The 14498-nt window shown below is 40.8% G+C and overlaps 1 protein-coding gene across 9 annotated transcripts in view; it reads left to right on the top strand.

Annotated features, from left to right (window-relative positions):
• The window catches only part of AAK1 (AP2 associated kinase 1), a 250995-nt gene that overhangs the window by 160963 nt on the left and 75534 nt on the right, over positions 1-14498 (top strand). For all 9 annotated transcript variants that reach the window (XM_027865309.1, XM_027865308.1, XM_027865305.1 and 6 more), the window contains exons 10-12: positions 2390-2469; positions 5552-5706; positions 12739-13034. In XM_027865309.1, the coding sequence (XP_027721110.1) occupies positions 2390-2469; positions 5552-5706; positions 12739-13034 (531 nt within the window). The remainder of the gene's footprint in view (positions 1-2389; positions 2470-5551; positions 5707-12738; positions 13035-14498) is intronic.

The raw sequence follows: 14498 nt of genomic DNA, 5'->3' as shown, positions 1-14498 counted from the left end.
TGAAGGTGGAAGGGCAATAGAAAAAAATGGAAAATATTTTTATGACAAACTTTTTCACCATCAAGCTATGAGCCAGCACACTTGGACTCTTAACATCACAGTTCTGATGTATTGATGGATGAGGGAGAAATGACATTGAAGAGGGCAATGATGAGAAAAAAATTTGAGTTAGATCAAGCATAAATGGAAGAGATTCGTGCTATAGGTAACACAGTGTTGAAGACATTGAGAAATCAATTCACAAGGTACATCTGAAGAAGGGGGAGACTCCAAAGGCATGGAAACCTTATTATAATGAAAAAAGCTGACCACAATTACCACTGACCTAGACCTTTATACCTATTTTCCCAGCTATATAAAATTTTTATGAGAATAGCTTACTTAAGCACATCAAGGACATCTTTGATGTAGTTGTTAGTAGGGAATGTAAGTAGGTTTTTCAACATAATATTCCCACAATCAACCACATCTTTATCATCACACAGTTGACTGAGAGACACAGAGAATATTTTATTGTGCTTTATTGTTTGTTGATCATAAAAAGCATTTGGTTCAGTAGAGCTAAATGCCACTTTAAAGGCTTTTTCACAAAGGTTATTCCTTTGCATACATAAATAGCGAGATAATCTTGTTCAATGACCTGCTGATCATTAAGATCAGGCAAGGTGTTGCTATTGTCATAAAGGAGACCTAACACAAACTCCAAGTTGAAGAGAGACTCCTTATGGATGATGGTAAGGTGGGTGACTTTCAGCTGGTTGAACTGAGTCTGGAACACTACAGAGCTCCCTGGAAGAAATCCATAATCACTTAAAAGAGTTTGGTCCAACCATCCACACTGTAGAAACCTAGGGCATGAAGAAGGCCTGTTATCTAAATTATCATTTGTAGTTGAACAGACACCAAAAAGAGTCTTTCTCCCTCCTTCTCCCATCTCTTCACTCCTCCTCTTCTTTCCCTTCTCCTTCCCTATTCCTCTTCTTCCTCCCCTCTTTCTTCCTTCCCACCTTCCCTATCCTTTCTCAACAGATAGTACAAATGGACAATGATTTGGGCCTAGAATTAAACAAGAGTAGGGCAGCAGGCTAGATTGCCTTCTTAAAAGTACAAAGCTTCTTTAATGGCCTCATACTTCTTCCAGGAGTAGTCATCTTTTTAATACCAATATCCTACTGGTGATGTTGTATGTCTGCAAGTCATGGAACACTATGATTTCCAAAGAATTCAAAATTAGTATCACATAAAGGGCATTGGAGAGGTTCATAGTAAGTGAGAGTTGACGTTATCACATAACAAATAAGAAATTATGAAAAGGAACCAGAGTAAAGGATATCATCAGAAAAATATGATGAAAAAGATGGCCTGATTCCATTATTAGAATGAGTGATATAATGAGGGACAGTCCATGTGCTCCATTGGTATCCTTTCAATGTCAGATGTAATGAAGGAAGGCTCCCAGCATGTTGGGTGGATCCCTGTGACAAACCTAAGGACATGGACAAGAATTACACAGTATGGGCAGTCATGAATGGGTTTCAATCTGCATCTGTTGAGGAAAGAATTTACGTTAGTGAAGTCCTAGATCCATTTGAGCAATCAACCCATTCTCCCATTCATCAATTAATTTTCCCATTCAAAGATAGACTCAATAATCATTTAGTATTCAAATTAGATTTTGTCTCTGAAAAATGTGGGGATTCGACTAGTTAGCAACTGAAGTGCCTTTCAGCTCTCAAAGTCCATGAGAGACAGCACAATCCCATGACATACTGTATAAAGTTTGTTGGACTTGGTATCAAAAGACCCGAGGTCAGCTCCAGATCACAGTGCTTACTGTTTGTGTGACCATGGACAAATCACTTAATCTTTCTTAACTCTTCAATGTGTCCATCTGTATAATGGGGACGATAAGAGAATGCATCCCGCACGGGGCTATTGTACCAAAAGTCTTAACAGGTATAGTTTTAGGTTGGCTGAGTTCTTCCTAGCAGAGGGGAGAGTGTGCCTCTTGGTGAAGTGGAGTGGACTTTATGGATCACAAACCGTTACTCCATTGGTACTTTGACTGACAGCAGCTAAGTCTGACTGAGCCAGTCAGGTTAATCAGCATCGTTTGTATCATGCACTCTTACACAGGCTGCTGTCACCTCCTATGCTGCCACAGGTTGTATCCTGAGTTAATGGGAGGAATGAGCATTCTCACCCCAATCAGACTGAGATCAGAAGAAGGGCATGAGTTCATGTATTTCCTATCATCCACTAGTCAGAATACTTGTCATTTTGTTCTGCTATCTGTGTTGCCCAAGGTGCGTGGCATCTTTCTGCTCTTAACTATTCCTGATGGCTTGGAGGTTATTTTGTTCTTTTTTTGTTTTGTTTTAATCCACAGAACTCTCCCATCCCTACTAAGCTTCCAGAACCAGTGAAAGCCAGTGAGGCAGCTGCTAAAAAAACCCAGCCAAAGGCCAGGTAAGAACTACCTGGTTAAACATACTTCATGGCCTCATGGGAGTGGGCAGGTTGAGAATCTGCCCCAGAACCAAGGGGGCACTTGCAATCTGCAAGAAACTCTTTGAAGTGATCATATTTTTAGGGGTGGGAAGGTCCTGATCTATGATTTTTCATCAGGGTGAGGATACTCCCAGTGTGTAAACTCTCTTTTCATTGCCAATGAGTATATGATACTTAGAGAGTTATCTGGGGCAGTAAATGACATGTCTATGGTCACACATCTAGTATGCATCAGAGGTATGTCTTCAACATGGGTCTTTTCTGACTCCCAAGGCCAGCTCTCTGTCCACTCTTCCACATTTGTTCTCTTGAGGTGACCATAAAGTAAAAGTGTTTTTTCTGATATAGCTACCAGAACATCTCCATCTAAAGTGTTATCCCTGGGAAGCAATCCCACTAGGATGCATCCACTTAATCCAGTGAGGCTGTTGATGGAACAGACATTTCTGAACATGACTATGCTTTAACCATTGCTTTCAAGAGTTTACTAGCAGGAGAGCATAGCAGATATGGAGTCGGAAAACTTGGATTTGTATCATGGCTTTCTCATCTCCTAGTTGTTTGACTGTGGGCAAAAGCTTCATCTCTCTCTCTTTCTCATCTATGAAACAAGGAAGTAGGAGATTCTAATTTTGAGACTCTCTTCCAACTATATATCTAACAGTGTTAAGATAATTTGAATTTTTCCTATGCTTGGGAATTCCAGACTCCATACCTCCTAGCTGCCAGAGTTTGGATCCTTTCCTCAGTTTATCTAAATGGTAAATGGGGAATAATCATACCCATACTACCTGCCTAACAAAGTTGTATGGGCAAAGTATTTTGTAAACCTTGAAACCCTATAGAAATATGAGTTACTATGCTTCAAAGCTGGTTTAAGCCACCAAGAGAAAATCAACCCTACTTCTTTGTACTTGTACCCTATAGAAGAAGTGCACATAAATAGTCTTACAGATTAGACCCATTTCCTTGCCTCATTGAGCTTCCATTCTATGATAGGTACACAACACAACAGAGAAGAATAGCAAAGAGGACTATCTTCATCTCTCCTTATTAAGGCCTGATATAAAGTTCTTAGAGAGTCACGGAGTTCCAGTTGCTTGCCTGAGCTTGCTTTTTTCTCAGTCCCACTCAGAGCCATATGTGAGAACCTTATATTAATGGGGCCCCAGAACTAGTTGTGGGCACATAAAGAGGAGGGTTGCCAGATGGTGTCTCCAAATGCCTCAGTGTGCTTCTGGCCCTTTGTCCAGTCACGTGTGTCTTCTTCTTCAGTCTTAATGTGAATGATGAGTCTCCTCCCTTATTCCCTTTACCCTCCAGTGTTCTCTCCTTACTCTGCATTCAGCTTTATGCCACCCCATTTCCTTTCCGTTTTTCCTTTCCAATCTTCCTTCTCAAAGTTTCTTCAGAGGCAGCACAATGTAGAACATTGGACTTAGAAAGCCAAAAGAGAGAGACTTCATTCTAAACCCTACTTTCAACCCTTACCAGTTGTGTGAGCATAGGCAAATTACTTTAGCATTTTTGAGCCCTCAGTTTCCCCATGTGTAAATGAGGAGAATACTTGTACTATTTACTTCACAAGATTATTAAAAACTATACAGGAAGCATTTTTGCAAGCATTATAGCACTATCTAAATGCTGGCAATTCTTCTTCACATTGCGGTGTTTTGGGGACTGGCTGTCCATACCACTTACAAACAGTGGGATATAGAGCTCCCTGGGGTCCCATGTATTCAGAAATGGGCCAGGCTAGGGTGAGTATGGACTTTTGGTTTAGCTATGTCAATCCCTCAGTAAGCTTTTTGCAAACCTCTTCTGTGTGCTAGGCGCTGGGAATTCAAAGACAGGAGTCTCTGCCCTCAGGAAGCTTATCTTCTACTGAGGGAAACATGTAACCACATAAGTAACTATGTAAGTAAATAAAACATATTGCCAAAGCAAGCACAAAGCAATTTGGCAGGAGGTGGCCCTAGCAAATAAGGAAGGCAGTAAAGACATCATGTAGGAAGGGGGCACTTAGACCTAAACATTGAAGAAAAAAGCAGATTGGAGACATTCATAATAGTAGTTCAGTCCATGCCCAGCTATTGCTATTAAGTCAGTTCATTCAGCCTTCATCTCTCCTGTGTGTCTACCCAAAGGGCAGACTTGTAGCACAGCCCATGCATTAAGCATCTTTGACAAGATCTCATCTGCCCTCTGGGAGCAAAGCCATGTAGCTTGTACCAAGTTAAATGGGAGTCATGAGTGTTGCCTTGTCCAAAAGGAGCAAGAATGCACAGAAATGGCTCAAAGCCCTTTTCCTGGATAATCTTTTATTTTATTTCTCCAACTCACTCGCTGGTGTCAGCTTCACCTGCTGATGGAGATACCTGTTTCTCTCCGAAGAGAAGTCTTATTCCCACTGCTTGCCGGCCTGACAGCTAGATGTAATTCGATTGGCGTTCTTTATCTTTATGTCTGTGGCCATTTTAGGCAGCTGGCCTGAATAATCTCTTTGATTCAGAAAGTTTTGACAGGAGTTGAGATGGTCTAATTTTGTCAGAGGTTCTGAGACCTCTTAGTCACACCTGAGAAGATGAAAAAGCACTCAGAAGGTGCTGTCAGGGATGCTTTTGTCCCTGGCCTTGCCAAGGAAGCTATGCCTTAAAACCTCCATTGGGTTGCATGAGAACTGCATAAGACCGTGCCCAGGGACACACAGAACACAGAGACGCTTAGGAGAATCTGCCCAGTAACTGGATATACCAGAGCTGCATTGCTTTCCCACATAGAGGGTCTGCTTGCTCTAATTTATGTGAACATAGTCATCTTTGTATTTTAAGGGCCAGTTTAGAAATACCAACCTGGTCAACATTTATTAGTTGAGGACTGTCAGCATCCTCAGAGGGGAAGAGAGTCTGATGTCTTGCATTAGGGTTGTTGGCAATAGCTGCTCTGACCTTTTGATCACAGTAAAAATCTCACATCAATAGCCTTTCCCAAGTATGCATCTTTCATTTTCACTTCTAACTTGATTTTTTAACTTTCATAGGCTGACGGACCCTATTCCCACAACAGAGACGTCAATTGCACCTCGCCAAAGGCCGAAGGCTGGACAGACCCAACCAAACCCAGGAATTCTCCCTATCCAGCCAGCCTTGACACCTCGAAAGAGGCCCACTGTCCAACCCCCAGCTCAACCTACAGGTAAAGAAATTGGTCAGCTGAAGTAGCCTAATTTACCTCGTCGCCATCATGGGCCTGGAAGCTTTTGCCGGATGATTCCAGCCTCGCCTGGAAGGGGGCATGGGGACTGGTTAGCATGGCTTTAAGAATGAGGCCTGGTAGCATCATATTGACTGAGCTACAGGACAACTGGGCACCTTTTTTAGAGATGAAGAGGATGGCCTTGCGCCCAACTTCAGAGAGGCAGTGCTAGACTGGCTCTGATCTCACAGCTTATCTTTCATTCTCTCTGCTCTCTGGGCTTACACTTACTCCTTGGGTAACCTTGGGCACTTCTCTGGGGTCCAGTTTCCTCACTCTTAAGACCTGTGCTTCTATGAATGCTGTTTAAAATAAATTAAGAAGCATTTATTAAAAACCTGCTGTGTTCCAGGCATTGTGTTAAGCACCAAGGAAACTAAGAAGCAGCAAAAAACAGTTCCTGCCCTCAGGGAGTTTACATTCAAATGGGGGGCACAACATGTATCTATATAGACAAGATACACAGTAACTTTAAAGAAGAAGGTACTAGCAGGTATGGGGGTCAGGCTAATTAATAGCTAGCTTTCATATCACACTTTAAGGTTCGCAAATTGCTTTGCAAATATAATCTCATTTGTTCTTTGCAGCAACTCTGGGTGGTAGGTGCTATTATTACTTCCATTTACAGAGGAGAAAACTGAGGCAGACAGGTTAAGAAATTTGCCCAGGGCCACATGGATAGTAAGTGTCTGAGGCTGGATTTGAACTCAAGTCTTCCTGACTCCAGGTCCAGTGATCTATCTAATGCACTGAGTCTTGAAGGAAGCCAAAGATTCTCAAAAATTGGAGGTGAGGTGGGACAGCATTCCAGAAACAGAAGGTGGCCAAGTGCAAAGAGATGGAAGATTTGAAAGTATGTAGTGCTGGCTGTGTGAACCTGAGCAAGTCACTTAACCCTGTTTGTCTCAGTTTCCTCATCTGTAAAAGGAACTGGAGAAGGAAATGACAAACCACTCCAATGTCTTTGCCAAAAAAACTCCAAATGGAATCATGAAAAGTTGGACATGACTAGAACAATTCAACAACAGGAAAAATGCTAGAACAGAAGCAATATTGCAGGCAAAAAAGACTGGGGCATCTTTTTGATACCTAAAGAGTTCTTGCCTTTCTCCTCATTATTTATTAAGTTCCTAATCTTTTCAGGGCCGTGTGTTCAATGCTAGGGATGGAAAGATGAAAAATGACAAAGTCTCTACCCTTAAGGATCCTACTGTCTATGGGGATAGATAGTGTGGGAGGGAGGACAAGTACACAAGTGAGGAAGATACAACCTTCAGTGCGACAGAGACAAAGGAGAGATCACGTTCGGCTGGGAGAAGCCATGAGGAGTGACTAGAAGAGGCGGCACCTGGAATGGGGGTGGTGGTGAGGAGCACAGGCAAGTGGAGAGCAGAAATTCTTAACCCTCTTTGTGTCACGGATTGCTTTTCAGAATGTTTTTAAGTGAGTAACACAAAATATTAAGATCACGAAGGAATCTAATTATATTGAAATGCAGTTATCCAAACATTAAGGGAAAAAAAGTGTTCATGAACCCCAACTAAAGAACCCCTGATGTAGAAAGATTGCAGTCCAAGTCTAGGAGACAGCTGGCCCATATGCATGGAGGTAAGAACAGACAGAATGAAATGAAAATTAATAATCTGGTTTGGTTGGAATTTGAGAGTCCCTGAAGGAGAATAGTTCTTAAAGGAGAGGTAGGTTAAGGCCAGATTGTGCAGTGACTTAAATGCCTTGATAAATGGCCATCTGCTTATGTAAAACACACAAAAATCAGATACAGGCTAACTTTGGAGAGGAAGACATTAGCTGTTGTGGGAAATGGAAAAGACTTCAAGCAGTAAGAGCCATTTGAGCTAAGTCTTAAAAGAAAACAGGGTTTCTAAGAGATGGAAATTAGGGAGCCCATTCCAGGCTTGGGGGAAATCCAATACAAGGATAAGGAGTTAGGAGATGGACTGACATGTGTGAGGAACAGTTAGTAGGCCAGTATGGTGGTACTTTTGGGTATACAGAACAGAGTAATATAGAACAACACTGGAAAACTATGAAAGGGCCAGCCATTTCACCATCCATTTCCTGATTTATTGGTCTAAATTAGGACCAGATGAAAAATTTCACCTATTACTTCCTCTGTATTCTCTAAGAGGAATCAGCAAGGCAAGGTGAGAATTTTCAGTGGCTCTTTTTAGCAGACAGCACACCCTTGCAGATGTCTTCATAGTTAAATTCACAAATACCCAGCCTCCATGTCAGTTTTGTGATCTGTACCTAAAGTTCATTATTAATTTCCTCCATCTGGCCAAGCAGTCTGTAACACACTCCATCCACAAAATCACTTCTTTTTATCATTCCTTTTTTCTTCAACCAAATACTCATCTATCCTTTCTAGCTACTCTGTCTCTTTCGAGCAAAGTACACATTTCTATCACCATATTCCAGTCATGTTGGAATAAGGCATCTTGATGTAAGATCTACTTACATTACTCCTTAAATTAAAAAGATCTTAATTTGATTTTATCATCTCTACTGTTTTTATCAGCATACAGCAAAGTCATAATTAGTATGAATCCTGTGAAATCACATTATTTAAATTCATACTGCATATTTTCATTGGCCTGGAACTAACTACATTTTACATAACTATAACTTCGAATAGTGCTAATTCAACCACTTCGCAGGACTCATTTACATTAGCTGGGACCTAGCTATATTGACCTGAGCCCATAGATATTATTTCTGGCCCTCTTTCCATTTATTTTCTCTTATAAATTAATAGACATCTCAATTATTTTTTTCTATATCATACCTTCAATTTCAAGGTATTTGGTTTAGCAGCTGTATCTGGGCATTCTTTTCCTTCCCTCTCCATTTTCAGTTTCAAATGAACTGATCTTGAGGAATATATATTTTCTTCCTTGAATGTATGTCTCAGAGACAGAGAGCCTCTCTAAGAGCCAGATTATTTGCAGCTTCATTTTGAATGTGTCATTTATTCCCCAAAGAATCACTAGAAATGAATGCTAGTCATCAGGCATATACTCCAGAAGGATAGCATACCACCTAATTGACCACATCAGTGAGTCAATAAACATTTATTAATGCCAATTATGTGCCAGGCACTGTATGAAGTGCTAGGGATACAAAGAAAGGCAAAAGACAGTCCCTGCCCTCAAAGAGCTCACAATCTAACTGGGGAAAACAAAACATAAAGATAAGCTGAAAGCAGGCAAAAGGGAGGATACTCAGCAGGGTCATGATGAAGTCCTACAGCAAGGTGGGAAAATGAAAGATGTGGCAGTCCTGGGTGCTCTCCTTTAATGCAGGATCTGGAAGGAGGCTTCTGATGTCTTCCCTCTACCTTCTCCAATCACAGGGAAAGAGGGGCACTGAGTACTAAGAGGTGCTAAGGAAGTATGAGTTTCAGAGTTGATGTGATCTTGCAGGATGATGAGTTTCAACATCAGGTTATATATGATAAGTATTTGTATCCCTAAACAGTACTCTGCCTTCCTGAGACCACATAAGGCAGGGGTGGAGAACCTACAGTAGGGCCACATGTGGCCTCGTCAAAGGTTCCCCACTTCCACCCCTGAATAAGGAGAATTCTTTTTAGTTCTCTACACAACATTTTGGAAGGAAATTAATAGCATAGTCAGCAGAGGACAGTTATACTGGTAAAGGCATTCTCCCAGGTCATTTTACAGATGAGGAAACTGAGGCAAACAGGATGAAGTGACTTGCCCAGAGTCACACAGCTAATAAGTGTCAGGAAGAAGAGTAGGCAGTTTCACTAAGCACTTGTTGGGAAAGTTGCTGTGCGGATTCTTAGCTAGGTGTGGTTTGAACTAAATTTGGTCTCTTCCACTGTTCAGCATCTGCTCTGCCACATTTTCTGTGTCTTTCAGCTTCCTGAAAGTTGTTTAAATTTCCATCATCTTCCTCAGAGTCTCTCTTCTGAGTTTTTGTCTTAAATCATTTCTCCTATTTTTTTGGTAAGTTGCAGCATAAAGAGATGTTCTCCAAATCTTTTCATCTTCTAACAAGGAAACCAACTTACATTTAGTACTCACCTAGTTGTAGATTTCCTGTGGGAAAAACTGCACATGTGGTGCAATACCTTCATGTCAGTGGGGACAGTTCTCCCCAGTTGTTTTCCATACCTTCAAAGCCCCAAATTTCCATTTCTTTGTGGATTTCTACAATTTGCCCCCTGCTAACAGTCGTAGCAAACAGACTGCTTGTCACTCCTGTTTTTTGCACCATGGAAGCCCAAGCCCTGTTTCTTTATCCTATTTTTGAATTTCTTTTTTTTTTTTATGATTAACCAAACACGAACAAAAAACAGGATTGAATTTCTGTTATGTAGTTTTGGCTTTTTAAGTGAACATTAAATTTAACACAGTAATAACAATCAGTCTGCTGATTAATCAGAGTTGTTTTCCTTTCCTGTACTATGATCAGCATGTAAATTGTTCTCTTGGAACATTATGCTTTCTCACCCTATCTTGTGTTATCTGACAATTATTCATCCAGATGAAAGTAAAAAAAAAATTAATAACATTTTATACATAACTTAATATAAACTGTTACCATGACTAGTAACTACATGTGAAATAATCATGCTGAAGAAATCAAAACTGATAAATACTTCTTGCTTCTTGCTTTCTTCTACTGAAGATAAAAAATGACAAACAAAACAAAGCAAAGTAAACAAAAACTCTTGGCTTCTTCACCTTTTCTTCACTGCTTAACTCTTTTCTCTCACTCTGTAGTCCTGCGTGTGACTTTCATTGCAGTTCTCCTGGTACAGATTGCCCTACGTGAAAGTGATTACATAATATCAAAACACTGCTAGTGACCCAGTATAAACAGTAGTTGTGATCAGTAATGATCTCTTTGCTTGATGATCCTGCTGAAGATTTACAAATTCCTAGTCACTTCCTTCTTCTTTTATCTTCTTTCTGCCCCAGTCAAAAACGAGATGTTTTCTTTTTGTTATGTTACTACTTCTGGAATTTGTGGTCAAAAGTATTTTAGACTCTCGCCATGAGCCATGTTATATCCTGTATGTGCCCTGTTGATTTTTGTGGGCTATGGTCAGGGCAACTGAACCTGGAAATGTACCAGGAATTTGCATGCACTGGTAATGAGGAGCTCCTTTTTAAGCATCCGTTACCGTTTCCCTGTTCCTCTCACCTCCAACCTGGATCCCAGAGAATGTCCTGTGAGTGGTGATGGTATCTGGAATCTGACCTGTGAAAGGACCACTCTTTTAAGGAGCAACAGGTGAGGGAGGGTGAGGTTACTGTCACATGGTAGCCTACTATTTTTAAAAATTGTTTTGTTTTATTTTCTGATCCAAATTCTCTCCATTCTAGTTCTCCCTTCACCACTAACACCCATTTAGAAAGAAAGAAAACCAAAACCTATTACATATACACATGTATAATCATGCAAAACATTAGCCATATCCAAAAAAAGCAATATACCTCAATCTGCGCTCTGAGTCTGTCCTCTTTCTATCTTCACATGGGAGCATATTTCAGCATTAGCCTTTTAGAATTAGGGTTGTTCATTATATTGATCAGATTTCCTAAGTCTCTCAAAGTTGTTTGTCTTTACAATATTGTTACTCTAAAAATTGTTTTCCTAGTTCTGCTCACTCCATTTTGCACTATTTCATACAAGTCTTTCCAGGTTTTTCCAAACTATCTCCTTCATCCTTTCTCACAGCACAGTAGTATTCTATTTGCATTCATATACTACACAACTTTTTAGGCCATTTCTCAATTGATGAGTATCCTCTCAGTTTCCAGTTCTTTACTATCACGAAATAAGCTGTTATAAAAGCTTATACATAGGAGTCCTTTTCTTCTTTCTTTGATCTCTTTAAAATATAGACATAGCAGCAATATTGCTGGTTCAAAAGGTATGCATAATTTGATAACTTTTTGGACATAATTCCAAATTGTTTTTCAGAAAGAATAAACTAATTCACAGCTCTACCAACAGCTCATTAATGTGCCTGTTTACCCCCAGTTTCTCCAGCATTTGTCATTTTCCTCACATAGCATAGAGTTCCATTATGTCCTTTATGCTATATGGGTCATTAGGACCTACTGAAAGGTGACAAGGCATGGACTGTGGCTTCCTAGGATCATCTCCTGTTCCTGTAGCCATGTATTCAAGTTGTCCCAAGTTCTGGGCACATACTGTAGTCCCTGATAAACAGATCTATGTTGCTTTTGTTCCTGGTTGTTATCAAAAGCTGTGTCCCCATAGTGCGTGCTGAGACCACTCTATTTTTGGAAGGATAGCCATTGTAGTGCTTAGTATACCCAATACCTAGACCATTATCCATATATCCAATATAGCAGTGGTGTCAAACTCAAATAGAATTGGGGACTACTAAATTACACATAAGGATCTCTTTGGCTAAATATTGACTTAGAAAACCACTCTGAACATGCAGTCCTAAGCCAGTTAGTATATACAGTTTATTTATTGTCTTTTTTTTAAATATTGGAGTCAGGAGAGACCTGGGTTCAAATTCCATATCTGACGCTTACTAGTTATGTCACTGTGGGCAAGTCACTGAGATTCTTTGAACCTCAGTCTCTTCATCTGCAGTTTGGAGGCAATACTTCACAAGATTGTTCTGAGGTTCAAATGAGATAATGTGTAAAAAGCATTTGCAAACCTTAAAATGCTTTATAAATTTCAGCTTTTATTATTATTGTACAGCTTAGAGTACCTTAAATTCCCTATAAATCTCAATTGTTGTAGTTGTTGTTATTAATATTATTCAGAATGCCTTGTGCATGCAACAGGAGGCAGGGTCCTAGGCCCATACCCAACCTGTCACGATATGACCGGAACTTGTCATCACTTGTTCTGATATTTTATACACAAGATAGTCATTTTGTCCAGAGGAGGATTTATACCCTAATTTTGGATTTTTTTTTCTAGTTTCAGGACCAAGTGTTCCAGCTGGCCTCCCCACCAATGTCCCTCAACCAAAAACCCAGCCTCCCCCGAGTCAGCCACTCCCGCAGGCTCCAGCCAAGCAGCCACAGGCTCCACCCACTCCACAGCAGACACCTTCCACTCAGGCCCAGGTTCTGCCTGCTCAAGCCCAGGCCACACCCCAGCACCAGCAGCATCTATTCCTCAAGCAGCAGCAGCAGCAACAGCAACAGCAACAGGCCACGTTTTACCAGCAGCAGCAGCCGCAGCAGCAGCAGCAGCTGGCACCAGCCCAACAGGTAAGAGGAGCAGCTGCCACGTGGACCACTTGGCAGTGGGTGTCTGTTTTGTCATCTTACAGACTTCTTAGAACCACCAGTTTCAGGTATCTTCTTAAGTACACAAAGAGATTGTACTTTGGTGAGACAGGCCAAATACCTGGCCCGTTCTCCAGCACGGCACCAGGTTTGGTGTAGGAACCAGGAGTTCAGGTATCCCTTGGAAATGTTGCTTTAGGCTTGATTCTGGCAGTTGGTAGAACCTTAACACAAGAAGAAAAGGTCAGATGTCTAACATGGACAGCTACACTCCACTCACCTCATCACTAGCCTCTGAATGTTCCCTTTGGGATTAACTCTATCTTCTTGATCATGTCATGTTAAAAATTAAACTTCATAAAGAATATACATAAACCTGTCCCTTGATTTCAGGCTGTCCAGACAGCTCTACTGAATTGCCTTCTACCTAGTATTTTTATGTTAGGCACTGTAAGAAGTACAGAAATATACAACTCTCCTTCCTCTCAAGGGCTTTGCAGTTGCATTGGCTGGAGAAGACATATCTTCAATCAATCCCCCAGCATTTATTAAGAATCTGTTATGCACAGATCTAAGTGCTGGATATAAGTACAAAGAATGAAATAATCCCTACTTGCAAGGAGCTTACATTTTAATAGAGGAATGTGTGTGTGTGTATACATAAAAATATACTGCTGTATTTAAGTATATGCTTTTTTATATATATGAGGAGTATGTATATAAGTGTATGCAACATCTTTACATGGTGAATAAATACAAATATATACAAAGTAGTTAGGGAAGGAAGGCACTAGTAGTCTAGAGGGATAAGGAAAACTTTCTTATAGAAGATAAGCTTTTGTCTTAAAGGAAACTAGGCAAAGTTGAAGGAGAGGGTGATTGGGCATGAGGGATGGCTAATACAATGGCAGGAAGATAGGAGATGGAGTATCATGTGAGGGACAGTGAGAAGGCCAGTTTGGGGGGATCACAAAGTGCAGGAAAGGGAGTTCCAATGTCCAATGTGGTTGGAAAAATACGTTGGAGTCAGGCTGTGTAGGGCTTTTAAAGTGAAACAGAGGTGTTTTTTCCTGAGGAAATAGCCCCTGGGGATGATTGAGTAGAGGAGTCACTTGGTCAGATCTGTACTTAAGGAAAATTATTTGGCAACTGTATGTAAGATGAAGTAGGGCAGCCAGGTGGCACAGTGGATAGAACACCAAGCCTAGAGTCAGCAAGACTCATCTTCCTGAGTTCATCTGGCCTCACACACTACCTGTGTGATTCTGGGCAAGTCACTTAACCCTGTTTGCCTCAGCTGCCTCATCTGTAAAATGAGTTAGAGAAGGAAATGGCAAACCACTCTGGTATCTTTACCAAGAAAATCCCAAATAGGGTCCTCAAAAATTGGACACAATTGAAACAGCTGAACAACAACAGAGTATGATGGAGTAGAGTAGTAAGAGA

Source organism: Vombatus ursinus, unplaced genomic scaffold, assembly GCF_900497805.2.
Source record: "Vombatus ursinus unplaced genomic scaffold, bare-nosed wombat genome assembly UNPS02014778.1, whole genome shotgun sequence".
Taxonomy (NCBI): Eukaryota; Metazoa; Chordata; class Mammalia; order Diprotodontia; family Vombatidae; genus Vombatus; species Vombatus ursinus.
The sequence above is the reverse complement of the archived record's forward strand: the minus strand, read 5'-3'. Positions and strand labels throughout refer to the sequence as shown.